The 18841-nt window shown below is 37.0% G+C and overlaps 1 protein-coding gene across 1 annotated transcript in view; it reads left to right on the top strand.

Annotated features, from left to right (window-relative positions):
• The window catches only part of FIP1L1 (factor interacting with PAPOLA and CPSF1), a 38836-nt gene that overhangs the window by 16880 nt on the left and 3115 nt on the right, over window positions 1-18841 (top strand). Inside the window, exons 9-14 of the mRNA XM_010710199.3 lie at window positions 3416-3509; window positions 4555-4708; window positions 8052-8078; window positions 8635-8689; window positions 10245-10300; window positions 17966-18185. Of these exons, the coding sequence (XP_010708501.2) occupies window positions 3416-3509; window positions 4555-4708; window positions 8052-8078; window positions 8635-8689; window positions 10245-10300; window positions 17966-18185 (606 nt within the window). The remainder of the gene's footprint in view (window positions 1-3415; window positions 3510-4554; window positions 4709-8051; window positions 8079-8634; window positions 8690-10244; window positions 10301-17965; window positions 18186-18841) is intronic.

Below are 18841 nucleotides of genomic sequence, written 5' to 3'. Positions count from 1 at the left end.
GTTTTATAGCATCCATGTTTGCAATTTAGTTATTAATAGCAAAATATAAACCACACGTAGTGCAGCCTTGCTGGAATACCATGCAAGACCGATGAGGAGGATTGGGAAGGCAGGTGTTGATTACTTCAAAATTTAGTTTTTTTTTTTTTTTTTGGAGTGGGATGTTTTAATCAGAAAACTTCTCATTTATGTTGTCCTTTGAGGGGCTGCTGTATAGTGTATTTCACTTTAATTTGCAAATGTATGGTCAGACTTTTGGTTGTTCCTCCAAACTACTGTGCCTAATGAGCTTGCAGTGAAATCCAGGAGGAAGCAGTAAAGCTTAAATAGTGCAAAGAATTCGGGGATGGGTATTTGGTTCATCTTCAGTGTGGAGTTTGCCTTGGGTCATCTTTGGATTATCTCTGGAAGTCTAGTTGATCTGTGTTCCAGTATCTCCTTTGTCTTTTTCAGATGCCTTGGAATGTAGGTATTTGGGCAATTGGTGTCAAAGCTGTCAGTACGGCACAAGTGGGAAAATGCAATCCCAACTTTCAGTTGTTCTTCCAGCTATTTGCATTAGTGTTTAGTATTCCACTAGGTAATACTAATTAAAAATAAATAGATCCCAAACTTCTTTTCCAAAAGATGCTAGAATTATTTTTCTTTTACATTTCTCTTCTCAAATTCTCTAGAAGGTTTTCCCAGTCTTTCTTACATCTTACTTGTTTTGCTGTTGGTAAACACCTTTTTATCATGATGTTCTTTATAGATGTGGCACAAATGTACTTTTGTTTCTCTCAGCTTGTAGCAGTGTAGTTTTATATCTCATTTCCTAATGGAGTTGGCTTACGTGAATCCTGCTTTTTAACCTCTTTTAGAAACTAACCGTGGGCTGCAAAGCAGATGGGTTTTGTTCTGTCTGTGTAAGAATAAGAGGTAGTTATAAAGCTGCACTTCTGGATTTTGATTGATTGAGGCTGCAAACATGCTGGATTCTTCCTGTCTTCAAAATAATATTTCTACATTGTCACAGATAGCAGGTTTTAGTTATAAGAGATGATATTTAGATCTTTGTCAATTTTCTGATCCGGCACTTACAATGCTGCTTTATTTCAGCATGTTTCAACATGGCTGATTTACTGAAGATTTTGAGAGACTTGATTGTGCTTTAAATGTTAATGCTTGTACCCCATTGAATGCCATCATGTCTTTACCATCAGTTTAGTGTGTTTATTCTACTTTGAAAGGTTAATAAATAGAAAAGTAAAAATAAAATAATCCACTACAACAGGTGTGTTGTGAAGATCTTAGATGCTCTTTGGGGCTTAAAAATACCTCTCTTAATTGACTGTGATTGCATACATGGGCATTAACAGTGCTGCAGTAGAAGCAGCTTCAGTCTTAATAAATACACTCTTAAAAGATTAACTGGTTTGGAAAGTGAAGCAAGATACATCTGCATTTAAAATTTACATATTATAATGCCAGTGTGCACTGAAATAACTCACCATGGATTGTGAATTCTTGTCATTAAAATCTTAAATTCCAGGTATTTTTTATCTTTCTTCAAAAAAGATGTGCTTCTTCAGATAAAAACTAACTGAAGGATTCTATGTGGCCTTTCGTATATAACCATCCAGACAAGAGGGACTGGTTTAGAATCTGCAATTTTACATCTGCAGATTTCCTGACGTACTGATGCAGTTAATCCTTTTTTCTTCTTTGCCTCTCAAGCTTGTTCTTCCCTGTCAGTTTGAGCCCAAAGACCAGTTCTCAATCATATTTGCAGTTCCCACGTGCTGCCTCCTTTAACTAGTTTTCTCAGAGGTTATAAGTAAAGAATATTATATGTCATTCAAGTGAAAAATAATCTGAAGAAATTACACACCAAAAATAGATCTCTTCCAGGGTAAAGAATATTTTATTCAAGTCTACAGAGTCATTTACAGAATGAATAATAGATTTCATCATTCATGTTGTCCCTTCATCTATGACCTAACGGTATCAAGTAAATGGAAAGAGAAATTGTATCATCTTACTGCTCTTATATTTGCTTACACTATTACCTGTGGAGCAATAATGCTAAAGTCAATTTGATAAGGGACTAAGCAGTCTACTTTGACACAAAACTGTTAGGGAACAAAAGGAGAGAAGACTCATTCTAACCTATTAAAGAATTCATATGGTTATAGAACTGCAGTGTTATATGCGTCTATTTATGTAATTATATTTTAATAAGAATATTTTTTTTTTACAGAGGACAACAGGTATGTTTTAAGGAAATTTCTGTAGTCCTTTTCAGCAGAATCAGCTGCTATCTTTCGTTGTTGTTTTTTTTTTTTTTTTCCCCTCATCAACATGGGTCGTTCCAAGTCAATTTAGTTTTTATTAGAGAAAATTGTTAATCTGTAAGGAATCATAAATATGAAGAAAAGGAGTAGGAGGGGGAAAAAGGTTGGAAAAATCAACCCTAGTAATCTGTGCAGATATTAATGGGCTCTAATTATCTGTTAACAATTGGGAAAGAGTTCATGGAATTAATTGTTGCTACTTCACAAAATGTCAGTTGAACTTCCAGTGTCAGCCGAAATAAGCAAATACGATAGTAGTTATCTTCATCAGTAGGTGTCAGAATGAGAAAAGTAATGCTAACAGTTCATAGAGCCATGGTGCTCTGGGAGCTGTATATTATAAGTGATTCTGTTTGTCATATCAGAAGGGTTACAGTAGAAGTGTGCAAAAAGGAGAACCAAATAATGGAAGTTACTCACTTTTGGATGAGGAGAAGGGTGGATTAGTTCAGCCTGGGGAAGAGATATAACAGAAGTACCAAGAATACTATGATGCCAGAGAACAGAATTTGTTTTCATTATTTTTTTGACACAAGGACTGTAGGGCATCAAACACAATTGTCAGGCTGAAAAAGGTATGATCTCCAGAGGTTAAAATTACAAGTGTGTTCAGAAGAGATTGTGCAAATGCGTATTTGTCAGGGCATATGAAACACAGTGGTCAAATTGTATGGATAGTCTGAATTTTTGATTGGCAGAAAACCAGGAAGGAAAGAATGTATATTGATGCCACTTCTCCTTTCTTTTTCCAAAAATCCATTGCTAACCACTTTTAAAGTAGATGTTCTTAGTCTATTATTTCCCATTTGAGTAAGGGAGACTAAGATAAGTCTTCTGCTGCCTGCTTCTTTAAGATGAACGCAATGTTTAGCAGTGCAGCTGTTTTTGAACTGCTTGAGAGAGACATTTTGCATTTGGAAAACTGAAAAGTATGAATGTCTGGTCTGACGTTCAAGATTTATTTTAAGAATAAATTTCAAAATACTTCCTTTTTGTATAGAGACTATATATTCTGGAATGAAAGGGATGACGAGTGATTTTGTTCAGTATGTGGTGTAATTCAGATTTGTCCTGTGTTGCAGGCGATTATCTGGCGCAATAGATGTGATTGGACAGACCATCACTATCAGCAGGGTAGAAGGACGACGACGTGCTAATGAAAACAGCAACATACAGGTTTTATACTGCAGATTTACACTGTCTTCAACTAAAACACATTTTTGCTTTCTCCTTGGCTTCTGATTAAAATACTCCAATTTGTATGAATGAGAAATAGAAAAGTACTTTTATTTTCAAGAAGAAAGTTGTGGCAATTGAAATACACTGATATGGAATATTTGATACATGTAAAAAGATAAAAATTTTAGTGTTTTGGAAGTTCTGCTTCCTAAAAGGAAATGAGCAATATTGCAGTCCAACAATTCAGGAGACTAGATGGTCTATAGTAGGTCTTTTTACTATGTGACAAGGACAAATACTTCAACTACGTATTCCTCTCCGATTCCAGCCAGACTTATGCTGCAAGTGAAATCTTCTTCACATATAGTTTAAGAAATAGTGTTCTAAAATAGTTGATTGTACAATTTAAAAAAAAAAAAAGGACAGTACTATTTTACCATAAGTTATATTAGTTGTCTTTATGATTTTAGGCTTTATGGGCTTGGGTTATCTTGAAGCAATGAGTGAATGCATTAAGGTTGAACACACATTATCCTCTCCTGACTAAGCTGTGGAGAAGAATCAAGTTTGCTTTGCTAGCTACATTCCATGCCCAGCTTGTTTAATTTTGAATAATGAAAATTGATTGTGGTACTTATGTTGAAAACACTTGATTGTGTTTTTCAACTGATCTTCTCACAGTGTTTAAGTAATTTAAAGTCTTGGGTTTGTTTTTGTTTTTTTTCATCCTTTTAATGTTGATACTTTTTTAAAGAAGTATTTCCCTTTAAATATAAAAGAAAGATGATGTTAGGGCCATATTCAGATGGCCTATATTCTCTCTAAAATCCAATGTTTATTGTTCCCTGTTGGCCTTTCTTATCTTCTCGAAGGTTCTCGGCAAGTATGGGACACTGAACATAGGGATTGGAGTAGAACTTAAACTATCTGAATATGGCTCTTTAAGTGCATAATACTTCCCTGATATGTAACTGGAAAAAGAAGAAAACTATCTTCTACGCTTTTTACGTAGCAATTGTAACTACAGTTTGATATTTTACAGGTTCTTTCAGAACGATCTAATCCTGAAGTAGACAATTTTACCAAGCCACCTCCATTTTTCCCTCCAGGAGCTCCACCTACTCACCTTCCACCACCTCCTTTCCTCCCACCCCCTCCAACTGTTAGTACTGCTCCGCCACTGATTCCTCCTCCAGGTAAATATTCAGTCCCACATAGACTTTGGAAAATAAGAGGCCAATGCTGATGATAATGAATTAAAGACAGCAGATTCCATGCTGATTTGAATGTATGTGCAGAATTTCAGAATTTTGTGTTCTACTCTTTCCTTAGATACGTCTGCAAGGTATAAGGTGGTATATTCTTTCAGTTAGAGTTCTAGTTTGCACTTGATATTTTTTATCCAACTTTTTGCATAGGTGCGTTGTGCTGTTCTTATGAAACCCCTCACCTGCCAAGGTTTTTAAAGGTGAAAGAAATGCATGTGTGCTACAAATCTAGCAACCAGGTTTGGCTTTTGTCTTCTGGTTTACGGACAGGTTTATGACATACACTTGTTCAGAAAGTCTCTTTCAACAGTCTTCCATGGTTCAAGTGGATTCGAAAATAATGATTAAGAGCTGTGGATTTGGTTTCTTCAGGCCTCTGTTTTAATTGTGCTGTTGCCAGCTCTTTATCTTCAAAGTTGTTCCTAAAATAAAATCTGCCATCCCTCCTAGGTTCAGTGAAGGAAGAGGGGGAAAAAAAAAACAACAACCACGCTCTTACCCATTATTAAACTGAGACTACTTGCCAGAAATTTAAGTATTCCAAATATAAAACATCCTCTAAAAGCCCCTTTGAAAAAGGATCCTGCTTTGAAGTTTGGTCTCTTGTTCTGAATTCATTCACTGTTGCGATTCACATCTTTTTTGAGAAAGGAGTTCTGGAATTCAAATTGCCAAACACAGAAGATTCTCAAATTCTCTTAAGAGACCACTGTCTGTAGCAAAAATGTGGGTTTTTTGTTGTTTTCTTGGTTTATTGCTGTGTTGGATTAGTTTAAATCTAAAGAAGAAAATGGACGCTTCTGTTGAACAGAATTTAATGGGTCAAAATGTTGTTTTACGTGCTGTAGTTTAAGAATGTAGTTAAAGTACAGTCTGTATTTGTGGGATTAGAAAAAAAACTACTCAAGTATGAAATTTATGCTGCATAACTTTGGGAAGTTTGTCTACTTAGATTCATACCAGGGCTTACCAAGTAACCATACATTTTTTTTCATACGAATAAGAAAATCTGTCTTAGTTTAGTGTAGTGAAAGAAGTTGTTACTCCAGGTCAGGCTGTATTGCAGTTTTCTGGGCTACTATATAGTTTAGCTAACTTGGAGTATGATGTCAAGCATTGTCATACTTGATACCTTGCTTTGCATCATAGTGCATGTGGCATTGCTTTCCTTCAGCGAAACCTGCTTGGTGTTATGCAAACGTTTACTAGCCTTGAGTTAGTAGGTTGGTGTAGATTATCCTGAAAGCAATTCTGAGTACATTAGGTAAAATTCTATATTGATGCCATTTGGATTGCTTTTGACACAAACAGGAATATTTAGTTTTCAGCCAGGTATCTTTGTGATGTTGCCATGCAGTTTATCTTAGGGACTGAGTCTGCTTCTTGGGCTGATACTCAGGTTTAGTCCCTGCAATGGCTCAGTATTGCAGTCTTTTTTTTTTTTCCCCTCATTTCTCAAAATAAATAATTGTCTGATGCTTCAGGTAAGTTTTCATACCTCAAGCATGTTCTCACTGCTTTAATAGAAGGAGTGAAGTGTTAGATTGCTAATTTTCCCATACTTGAAGTTGATGATTTTTGTTTTTGTTGTTCATTGGTTTTTGTTTCTGTAATTGCCTGATTCATTTGTTGAAATGCGTGTAAATGGAACATACTTAATACTTCAAACAATCTGTAAAACATTCAAATATCTTACAAATTCACGTTTAAAAAGCAGTTCTGGAAGATGGTATGGAGTGTTGTGAAAAAATTCATATGACTAAATTGAAATTATTATTTTAATATTTAAACAAAAATTGTAAATCTTTTCATGGCTGATTTTAAAACTTAAAGAGGATTGTCTGTAATATTCCCTCCTGTATCAATGATCTCCTCAGCAAAAAGCTGTACCTTTGTTTAGGTTGTTGCTGGTGTTGCTTTAAGTCAAAACAGAAGTTTGGTTAAACAAAATCTTCCACATTACTGCGTATGGTAGTAGATACATTTTTTTGTGGATTCTCAAATGATTGTATTTAAGATGACTGCCTAATAGTTAAACACTTATATCTGCATTATTTGCCAGGAAAAAGTATCTTGGCTTTAAGATATGATTGTTTTCTTTAAGTCATCTTGGTTTCCTCAGAGAAGTTGGAATTGTGCTCTCATTGAAAGGCTGATTTTTGGGCATCTGAGCATGAACATCTTGGTTTTAATACTAATTGATTTTATACCCTGCAAAATGTCTTTGTTGTTCAGGAGTGGCAGTGCCTTCATAACTTAAGTTTTTGAGGGAAAATAAATTGCAAGGTTAATAATCATAGTGGTCAGGCTCTATGAAGGCTTTCAGGCTCTTCTGTTCAGATGCCTAAAAGGTGTAAAATGTATGAGAAGTTAAGCAAATGAAGTGGCTTTGTGTGTTATGATCACAAATGTGGTCCGGCGCCCCTTGGAAATGTTCTTGTTGGTTCCTGTACATTTCAGTTCAGAACCCACTTACACAGAAGTCTGATATAGTAATTTTATCTCTGGGATGTTTTATGGAGTTTGAGGGGGTATTGCCGTAGTGAACTGCCCTAATTAAACTACTGCTGCCTTTAAAGTGAAGTTTCTTTTTGGCATCTACCTACAAAACAAGCAAGCAAGAAAACTAGCAGAGTTGCAACATTTTTTGGATGTGTTTGTATCAAAGGATTCTCACTTCCCAGATATTTTTAAGAAAATAGATTACTAAGCATTTTTTTTCCCTTCAAGTAGCATCTGAATGATTAATTGCAGAGTGGCATAGCATTGACTGAAAAGTCGGTAATTCTTATTGCCAGAATATTTTGTCCATGTTGACATAGTATTTCCCATGCTAAGCTTTTAAGGGTCAGGGGCCAATTGCATTTCCTTTCATCTAGTTATGGAATATAAATCAAAGCAAATAGGTTCTGTAGGATGTTACTTTCCTTCTGGATACTTAACATTTTAGAGTTATGAATTGACTTCTAATCTTGAGACAGATTCATTCTACGTTATTTTTGCTTCTAATTAAATAAGATTCTGAAGAGTAGGAGTTTAAGTAAGAAGCCAGATTAAATTGTGCATGGCTTGCATAAAAGCTTAATGGTAGGTATTAATATCAGATCTTAATCTGAAAACATAGGAAATAACTTATTTCTCTTGATAATGCATGTTGTGATAACTCAGTCTGATTTTAGATGTATAGATAATCACCCATTCAGTCTGATTTTAGGTCTGTAAGTGATAAGCGCTGTTACTGGAACTGATACGTTATTTGTTATCGTTTTAGGTATACCAATAACAGTACCACCACCAGGTAAGGTTGCTTAAATTTTCCTTCCGTGTTTGATTAAAAAGTAAAAACTTAATGATTTAAGTACTTTAAGTAATTTAAGTAATTTATTGAGTTCTTTTTAGTTAGATACAGAGAAGTTTAGAAATACTAAGCTATGTGCATAGATGTAGATTTAGTCTCCAAAGGCAGAGAAGTATGAAAAAGCTCTTGACAAGTGGACTTGCCTACCAGTTTCTTAGAAGTTGTGTACTTCCTCCTTCACTTTCCATTCTGTTTTTCTATTATGCAAAAACAAATGTGATTGTTTATAAAGCATTGGTAGTTACTCAAGAATTTTCCTATGCTTCTAAATTCTTGTTTTTTTTTTAAGATTAGTACACTATTTGATTTAAAGTACTGATATTTGGCACCTTGCCTTTGTTAATTTGGACACAGTTCTCAATTTTGCCAGATAAATTTATTTACAGTTACTGAAAAACAGTTTGTTGCACTGTGCTCTCTGAAATGCCTAACTCAGTTCTCTTGTGTTCTTCTCCCTTCCATCTCCTCCTGCCCCTCCCCCAATAAATTACTACAGGCTTTCCACCACCACCTGGCGGTCCTCCACCTTCCCTCATACCCACCATAGAAAGGTGATTATCTGCTGGAAATCCTATAAAGCAATGTATCACTGTTTTGTAACTAATAAATCAGATGTTAGTGAAGACTCTTAGACTACTCAGTGGATTTTATCTAACACTGGAGAGACAGTTTCAATTTTTACAGTATTTTTCCAGAAATGTTACTAATCTCATGTCTTTCACACTTAATATTCTTTTGAGTAGATTACATGACCACTTAGCTAGTTTTGTTATCATACTGTATCAACGTCAAGATTTAAGAGGAAAGTTGAGGTAACAGTTGTTAAAGCATTCTGTGGCAGTCTGAAGGCCAAATTGGGTTAACCTCATCGTTCACCTCATACACACTATATCCCCTAAACACAATTAAATAATTTGGCCACAGATCCAAGCCAGGGGGGAAAAAAAGCAGTCAGCACAGCTCTTGAAAAGTGTTTGTATTATGCTGTAGGGCCCAAACCAGGTCATACACAAAGTTCGCTTAATATGGTGCAAGCCTCTTTTCAGTCTATTGGATTTCACTGGAAGAAGGTGCATGTGTCTGTTCCTTTGAAATTGGAAATTCTGTTAATGTCTGTGCTGCAGGATGATGAGGGCAGATATCAGAGAAAATCCACTTCTGATTTAATTCAGAAAAAAATAACTAGATACATTCACTGTGCATGAAAGTAAATTTATTTTTCATACTGGCAGTTACTGTGACTGTATCTTCTGTTAAGCAGTAGTCACTTAATTACTTTGAGTAAATATTTATGTAGGTTCTACATTTCAACGCTTTGGGTTTTTTTGTTTTTGTTTTTTGTTTTTGTTGTTTTGTTTTGTTTTGTTTTAAACTAAACTAACCCCAAACTTGTGGTTTTCTTTGTTTTAATACTACACTGCCTTCAGGAACAGAAGTAGCATTCAATTTAAATATGGCATAGATAATTTATTTAAGCTATGTAGGAAGTGGTAAAAAATCATGAAAGAATTTTGAGTTTGAATTATGTCTTATGCACATATCATCCATTTTAACCTTCCTATTTCACCTACTTGAGTTGGCTATCTCTGAAAGGAATCAGAATAGAAAATGTGTAGTTCATTTAATAGTATATTTATAGAACTACACATTTGAAGTCCACCTGTTCTTAGATATGCTCACATACCTACTTGTTAACAGAAAGAATGGGAATGGTTTCATTCACAAAAGAAGCACTTCCAAGCAATTGTACGTTAAGTTCAGTATCTTTGCAATAGTATGATATAATCAATATTTGAAATGGAAAATTTTTGGAACATACAAAAGAACAGTTCAAGTGTAATATTTGTTTTTAATGTATGATGATTATTTTTTTAATTTTAAGAAGAGGTTAGAGAATGCTGTTGTCATCTTTATTAAACTGTGAAGTAATGCTTGATTGCTTTCTTAATTAGTAACACTCAGAATGGAATACTTAACTTATAACAGATATTTTCTTTTAGTCTGTAAGATGGTAACAATTCTGTGAAATAGTACCAAGAGTGTATCTTTTGGTGGAATTAGCTTTAATGGTAATATTGAATTTTACATGTATTTTCTTCTCAACAGTGGACATTCCTCTGGCTACGACAGTCGTTCTGTTCGTGCATTTTCATATGGTAGTGGTGAGTAAGTTTGCTGGCTTTGAAAAACTTTTATTAATGCGCTGTCAAATTGTTTTAAATGCTTACCAGGATTTTAGCTGAGAATCTAAACAGATCCTTTCAGAAATTCGTTATGAAATCTCATTGCCTGCCATTGTGACCAGTAGATACTGTTGCAGACATACCAGCTGTTCCTAAGCTCTGTTCTTTTGCTTACTTAATTGGTATGCTGGATATCTGTCTTGAAATGTATGTCAGAATTTTAACCAGGAAGATCAATAATTGAGAAATCCTAAGTGATGCAAATATTCTTTAAAAAATTGTTTGTCTGAGATATTGTGTTCTTTTTATTGCATGTTGCAGAAATTGATTTTTATTTTTTTTCTCTGTTTTGGTGAATATGATGGAAAAAAATCAGATGCTGAAAAACATAATCTTCTGGTCTTATAATGAGGGTGAACTGGATTAGAAGTTCCATTATGTGGAATCAAATGGAAGTCCAATGAGCTTAGCAGTGAGTTGAGAACTGTTATCTAGCACACAGCTCTGCTCCTTGAGAAAAAGAAAGTAATTGAAATACTGGAATGTTGTCATCTTCCTGATTTGGCCCACATGGGAGAATATAAGGTGAACATGTAGCCAGTCACTAATTCTGCCTTCAGTGCATATGCCTGGTCTTTTTCTCCTGCTGATTTTTTCTGTCTCCTAGCTATTTGTTCCTTAGATCTTGGCTGCTGGAAGGCAAAATGTTAGGGAAAGGTTTTCCAGTTCAGGGAGGGATACAGAAATGTTCAGCACAGGTCAAACATTCATATAGTGTACCTCCCAGATATTTACAAGCCCTTAGAAGGTATTAAAAATAATACTCGTTAATGGTAATTTCTTGAAGCTAGATAAGTTTAGTGAGTAACAAATGGTACTTTGTTGGCATTGAAGGGACCCTGATCAATTTCTAAGTGTTTGCATTCATGCGTGGAAGCTTGTTATGTATTAAAGAACTCTTGAAGTAAATGAACAGCTGCTTTATGCTAATTGCTTTTTTAGCAAAAAAAAACCATGTTTGCTGAAGTTGGCAAAAAGTAAAGCTGAGTGAGACAACTAACACGGTCTCGTTGACTAATTTCCCAAAGTTTTAACAGGTAAAGCCATGCAGAGTATCACAAGGAGAGCAGTCTTATGGTCCAAAGTACGTATGTTGCATCTGATAGGCAGTCTCCAGTTTTCACTTTGGAATCTCTTTTGATAGAATTTGCTATTCTGCAAATACTTACAGAGACATGAAAATGTGTCTATCTTTTATTTTGGCCATTGTGGGGGAGGGGTGGCATGTTTATGTTACTGCAATACTGATATACTACAGATGACTGTCATTGTGGTCGTGCCAGCAAACAAAATATTGGCATACATGCCTTAAACTTCTCTTCTGTGCTAACAAAAACTTTGGGTATTTCTTTTTCCTCTTTCTTCTGAAGGAAGAAGTGACGTATTTACAGCTTGTCCAGTGGGACAAGTTAGGCATGTTTCCCGGTTGAGGGATGTGAATACTTAGTGTTATGTAGAAAAGGTAATTAAAGAGTAGTTTGTAATGTGGTCTTTCTTTTTCAGATTCTTTCTCAAGTTATTGCAGTTATCTGAAGTTTTTTTTTTTCCCTGGAGAGTAGATCTGTTAGTAAAAAAAACTTTAAGTCAAGTTTTTTGTCAGTTCCTCTTCCTCCCTTAGCCCCCAGCCAGTAGCATTAAAGTATTTTCTGAAGGAGGAAAAAAAAGCTCAATGACAAGGAAGGTATTTGATTTCTTCACCCATTTGGAGGAAAAAAAAAAGAAAAAAAAAGTTAGCTGGTTTTTTTTAAATTTTTGTTCATTTATAACAGTGGGCAGTTCTTAACACCCTGAGTTTGATTTACAATTTTGAAGATTCATAATCCTTATCACTCTGCCACATGATTTCTTTTTTTTCCCTTAGTTGATTATAGAAGCATGGCATCCCTAGTTTTCTAATGTTCATATAGTGTCTGTTAATGAATTTCTGAGCTGGTCTTTGTTGTTAAAAAAAAAAAAAAAAAGAATAAGTAGATACAGCATGTTTTAATTCATGCATTCTAGTTGATAAAGATGAGGATGCTCCTGCTGCTACTAATTCTGTATTTCTTGAGTGTGCTTTAAGCAGTTTCCCACAGAATATTTGTGCATCTCATCTGAATTTATTTTTGTGTATGTTTCCAGATATACTACAGTCATTTGGTCTTAAAATTTCTATTTACTCAGCACTTGTAGTGTTCTGAGCTTCTGGAGCATGTCTGAGCAAACAGGGGATCCTGGTTTACTTGAATTAATTTCCAGCCACAGAATATTGTCTAGTATTCTTTAGATTTGCTGAAACATGTGGATGTTTGTGTCTTAGGCTTTTACCTACTCTCCTTAGCAGATGAGTTTCATTCCTTTTCACATCCGTCCTTTCTTCATCTCTCTTCTCATAAAGTCATGAAAATTGACAGAAGAAGCAGAAGTTTTTAAAAGTTGAGTCATCTAATGTGTTAAGTAACATCTCCAAGCTCAAATGTGAACCTGAAATCCCCCATGCAGATGTAAGTCATACTGGGTGATAGGTTAATCAGAGTGAAAAGTGACTTTACAGTGCCCCTTGTTTTCTAGAGTAATTGGTTTCTTAGAACTCTTAAGTTTAAACAAGAAGAGGAATTATATTGCTGAGAAGAGAGGAGTAAAGTCTTAAAGAATTTTGTTGCATTTTTCTCGCGGGAAGATCCTTACCACAACAAGCAATATGTTCTGTCAAGCTTATGAGTTCAAATTAAAAGATACTTCTGCCATCATTTTGTGCCTTTGGCATGAGAGAGAAAAAAAAAATAGCTTCATTAAATCAGCACTTAATTCATGATTGAGCCTAATTACTTTCTTTGCCACATCTTAGTCTGGAATTCATCTTCGTGAAAATAATCTTCAGTTTTTGTTAGGACCATTCCTCAAAAAAACTCAAAATATTTTCTGATGGAGATGAGTGGATAAGTGCTTCTGTGGAACCATACAGGTGATATCACCACATATCTGTAATACATTTATACAGTAGAGGCTCTTGCAGAAAATTGTGCATTATACTTCTTATGCTAGTAAAATAGCAGTATCGTAGTAACAGTAGGGTAAGCTAATTCTGGCTATGAGCATGGAGCAGTTGTTCTGGTATAATACTCTGGGGTTCCTACTTCAGAATATTTAATAAAATACTGTATTTAGACCAGCTTTAATCCTTCTTTTCAGCTGATAATTTTGCCCAAGTGGAGAGAAAATGAGCACCTCCTCTTTTCCAATGTATCTGGCATCTCTATTGTAGCAAAAGCTTTTGTATGTGCTGAACAAAGCAATTGTCTGTCTCTTAATTGGGACTTCATATGGGTTTTGGGATCTGTAGAGGCTCAGTGGCAGGTGGTGGCTGTTGCGGGTATCCTTCCAGTGAAAGATGAATTTCTTATCCTCACCATTCTCATCTCACAACGTGATCCTTACCCTGTTTGAATTTTGCCTTATATGTTACCAGTGTTCTCAGTGTGTTGGGACTTAGGTAAATTGAGAACTTATTGGTGCAGTATAGTACAGATGATTGTTTTACAAAGAATTAATGCGGACACTTATTTACTAGTTGATTCCACTGAATCTCCAACCTGTTACCTTCTTTAGCAGTCAGCATGTTTGATGGCAGGGAAAGATGGGTATGTGAAGCACAGCAAAAACACAGGCCCTGATTAAGGCACTAGCCTTTCTTCTGCTTATTAAAACTACTAATCTTATGCCTTGGTGTCTTTACCCTAGACTCGGCCATTTTTCCCCCCGCAATCTCAATAGGAATGTGGCATAGTAGCCAAGCTATAGCTGCAAGAATATCCTACCTTTGTGCTCTTCTGCTGCATCAAATGCAGTTTCTTCAATTTGTTTTTAAATCCTTTCATGAGTCAGTGCTACCTTTGTCATCTCTCAGTATATACACTGCATTTGGTTTGCTGGTAAAGCAACTTGATTGTTGCTGTTTCCTGAAGCATTTTTTTATCAGTGCTCTGAATTTTTCTTTAAAAAATGTGTACATGCAATGAATTTAGCACTAGAGAAACAGTTCCAGAGACAGTATTTTTTGAGGCACAGAGAAAATGTATTAATGCTTTGCCTTATATTGTGACACTACACATCTGCAAAACTACTGGCTGGCTGTTTCAAGTTCCTTCTCTTCCTGGTTTAAAATTCAGAATTGAACTTTAAAATCAAAATGGAGTAAAATAGTTCACCTGGAAGAGACCTACAGTGGTAGTCTCTTGCAACTGTCTGACCACTTCAGGGCTAACCAGAAGTTAAAGCATATTAATGAGGGCATTATTGTATAGAATCACAGAATGTCTTAGGTTGGAAGGGACTTTAAAGACCACTGAGTTCCAACTCCCTTCCATGGGCAGGGCTGCCATTCATCAGATCAGACTGCCCAAGGCCCCATCCAGCTTGACCTTAAATGCCTCCAAGGATGGAATATCCACAGCTTTTCTGGGCAGTCTGTTCCAGTACCACGCCACCCTCTTGAGTAAAGAATTTCCCTTAGCATCTAATCTAAATTTCCCCTCTTTTAGTTATAAACCATTCCCCCTTGTCCTGTCACTATCTGCCCTTGAAAAAGTTGATCCTTTCCTGTTTGTAAGCTCCCTTCAAGCAATGGAAAGCTGCAATGAGATCTCCCCAGATACTTCTCCAAGCTGAACAAGCCTAACTCCCTCAGCCTTTCTTCATTGGAGAGGTGCTCCAGCCCTCTGATCATCTTCTCTTTCTAATGCCAGGGGTCCATGGCCTGGATGCAGTGCTCCAAGTTGGGCCTTACAAGAGTGGATTAGAGGGGAACAGTCAAACAGTCGCCTCCTACTCTCTACTGACCACCTCGCCTTTTGATGCATCTCAGGCTATGGTTGGCATCTGGCACACATCTGGGAATTGCCCTGACCCAACTGCAGCATCTTATTCTGGGTCTTGTTGAATCTCATTAGGTTCTTGTGGGCCCACTTTTCAAGTTCTTGTTGAATCACAGCACAGCTCATGTTAGAAGGGACCTTAAAGAGATTGAAACATCTGTCAGTATTCAAGAGGGTTGGTACATAAGCCACCATTCTAGGAAGCCTGTTCCAGTGTTAAACCATCTGTACAGTAAAGGAATGTTTCCCAATGCCCAGTTTGAATCTCTCTTGGAACAGTTTTGTACCACCCTTTCATTTTCTATCATTGGTTCTCTGGAGTGGAGCTCAGCACCTTCCTCTGTTTCCCCTCCTCAGGGAGCTGCAGAAAGCAATAAGGTCATCTCTCAGCCAGCCTCTTCTTGTCCAGACCACACAGCCCAAGTCCTTAACCTCTCTTTACAGGACATGTCTTACAACTTTTGTTGCCTCCCTCTAGGCACATTTATTGTGGACCCCAGAACTTCATGCAGTATTTGAGGTGAGGATGTACCAATGCTATATCTACCAGGAGAGTCACCTCTTTTCACCAGCTAGCTGAGCTGGGTGTGATGCAGCCCAAAATATGGCTTGTCCTCTTGGCTGCCAGGGTGCAGTGCTGGCTCATGCTGAACTGCTGTCACTGGTGCCCCAAGGTCCCTTTCTGCTGAGCTGCTCCCAGCCACTCATCTCCCAGCCTCTGCTTGTGTCTGACATTGCTCCATCCCAGCTGCAGCAGCTCAAGTTTTCCTCTGTTGAATGAATGTCCTGCTGTTGCTGATTGTCCAGTGCTCCAGTATATCCAGATCCCTCTGCGAGGCCTCTCGTCCCTCCAAGGAGTCTGCAACACCTCCCTCCCACTTTAATGTCATTAATGAACTTACTAAGGATACATTCCACTCCAGCATCCGTTTCAAACGATAAAAATGTGAAAAATCTTTTTTTCCTTTTTGTTGAAAATATTAGAAGAATGGAAGCATATGGAAAGCCACAATGGAACACCAGTTTATTTTAGAAAACGCGCTCCCTTAAAATCTTTGTGCTTTGTAAACTACTGGTGAAAATCTAGATAGGACATACGCTGTGTTTTCAGCATAACAGATAACTGGTTTATCTCAGTGTTGTTGGAGCAACAATGACATGCTTCTTTCTGATGAGAATTACTGCAGGTGTGAGGGAGTAACCAGAATTCATCATAGCAGTTTATAATACCATAAATAAAAAAAGGTAATTGTTTGGTGGTGTGCAGTTAGAGTCAAACTGAAGTTTACACTTCAGATCAGAATATTGTGTCAGCCAGTGTGTGCAAGCCTTGTAGACCATACGTATATTGTTGGCATAGTGGCAAGTCAAGGAAATTAGCAGTCTTTAAAGTCCAGCTGTTTTTTTGCTATTTCTGGCTCCTTTCCTTAGAAGAATGTCAGTTTTGGCAGTATAATGAACAACATAACTGTTGTGTTAGGGTATTTTTTTTTCTGTTAACTCCTCATTTTCTCTGTAGCCCTGAAGTGAAGCAGCATCAAGCATTTTGTTAGAAGCAAACCTTCATAGAAATGCTTTTTTAAAAAATCACAATGCTTTTCATTGCAAATGTATTTTTTTACAATGAAGTGTTTTTTTTCCTGCTGTGTTGCCTGCTCAAAAGATCTTTTGTATTACTCCTTTGGACATTTGGCAAACTGCTGATGGGAGCTTCTGCCTGCCAAGGGTTTCTGGCATGCTCCAGATGTGATAGGCAGGGTAATTTGAACATAGCTGAGAGAGAGCTGGGGAGTACTAAATACAGCATTAGTAATGTACTTGATGTTACTGAGTAGGTGTTTCTATTAATTATATGATTAATGTCACTTCACAGCGCTGTGGAATGGAGTGAATATTGTTCTTGTATTATAGATAATGAAGGGGAACTCGAGCTATTTGTTGGACAGTACATTATCACTTGGTAGGAAATCAGATAAGTGGGAAGTTGAAATTTGTGACCTCTCTATGCCCACTAGAGAGTGCTGTTTCCAGTTAAATACTTCAGCCCTTCTTTTTCAGTAATAGGATGCATCCCTGGGACTTCTGGAGGGGGAAAGCAGGACAAAACAACTGGGGCATTAAGATTAGAGCTATTTATTACATCTGAGTTGGCAAGAAGCAAGGGAGGAGCACATCCATTCTGCCATTGCTGGTTACCTGGAGAGGTTGTGAGACTGTGTTGTGCTGTGACTTCCTTCTTAACTTCTTAAGCATGTAGTTTTTGGACAATATGCTTCATTTTCTGAAACTGCTATTGTTTAGCAGAAATAATGGTTGTGATGAGTCTTTGTTAGAAATAGCATCTTGCAGCATGTAATCAAGAGCCTTATTTCTTCTCTCCAGAGTGAGTCTGTGGACAAATCTCTAAAGTTATCATTATGTTCTGTGGTGAAAAAAGTGTGGTGAAGAGAACACTGAGAGTAACTAATATCCAAATAGAAAGTTGGATGTATCCTTTCCCTAGATTTTTTTTGTGGACTGTATTACCCGGTTCTGTATCTCTTCATAAGGAGTTTTTAAAGAAGTGCTGAGGCCTTCATTAGCATTATGGAAAAAATGCAAAACCTGAAAGGGAAAGATTAGAAAATGTCTTTGAAGGAGGCTAACAAACGTCTGCTTTCACACATAAGTGCTACAGTTTTCTTCTGGTATCTGATTTTGTTCTTTCTAATACCGGCGTCTTTTTCTTTAGTCACCTTTCCGCACCTTGCAGGTTCTGCTCCTTCATGGTCTAGTCTTATGGACAGCAGCAAACAGTGGGATTACTATGCACGGCGAGAGAAGGATAGGGAGCGGGACAGAGATCGATCTCGGGATCGAGATCGGGACCGGGACCGAGACAGAGATCGAGAACGTACCAGAGACAGGGAAAGGGACCGAGATCACAGCCCATCTTCAAGCGCATTCAACAGGTTAGTGCAACATCTCAAACGTGCTGCAGCTCTGTTTTGAGCCCCGAGTCCTTGCTACGTCATGTGCTTCAGCGTTAAAGTCCGATGTTCATCTGTATATTCCAAGAGATGGAGGGTGTGGCCTCTTCCCCTGCTCCTTTTACAGTTGGAAAATTCAATTTCTAAATTGAAAACAGAAATGGAAAAGCTACAGTATATGTCCAAGTTGTTTGTAGTGTTTTGATACAGAGTAAAGGTGGGATTTAAGAGGTGGTTGAGTCACCGTCCCTGGAAGTGTTCAGGAGGCGTCTGGACGAGGAGCTGCGAGATATGCTTTAGTAGCTTGTGGTAGCAGTGGTAGTGAGAAGACAGTTGGACTGGATGATCTTACAGGTCTTTTCCAACCTTGTGATTCTATGATTCCATGATTAAGCACTGTGTATGAGATATTCTGCTCTCTTTCACCTCAGTTGTTGTACAAAAACCTGCAGAAGTATTTAATGAATCTTAGTTGCCATCTCAGTGCCACGAGCAATACAGAACATTTGTCCTTAATTAATGGTGCTGTGAGCTGCAGAGATGGGTACTTCAGTCATTCACGCTGGCTGGATACCAATCTGTCCAACCAACCTTTTTAAAACTTACTTAAAGGCCAACAACAATTTTTTTTCTTTTTC

The sequence above is a fragment of the Meleagris gallopavo genome, chromosome 4, assembly GCF_000146605.3.
Source record: "Meleagris gallopavo isolate NT-WF06-2002-E0010 breed Aviagen turkey brand Nicholas breeding stock chromosome 4, Turkey_5.1, whole genome shotgun sequence".
NCBI lineage: Eukaryota > Metazoa > Chordata > Aves > Galliformes > Phasianidae > Meleagris > Meleagris gallopavo.
This window is presented reverse-complemented; position numbering and strand designations above follow the sequence as displayed.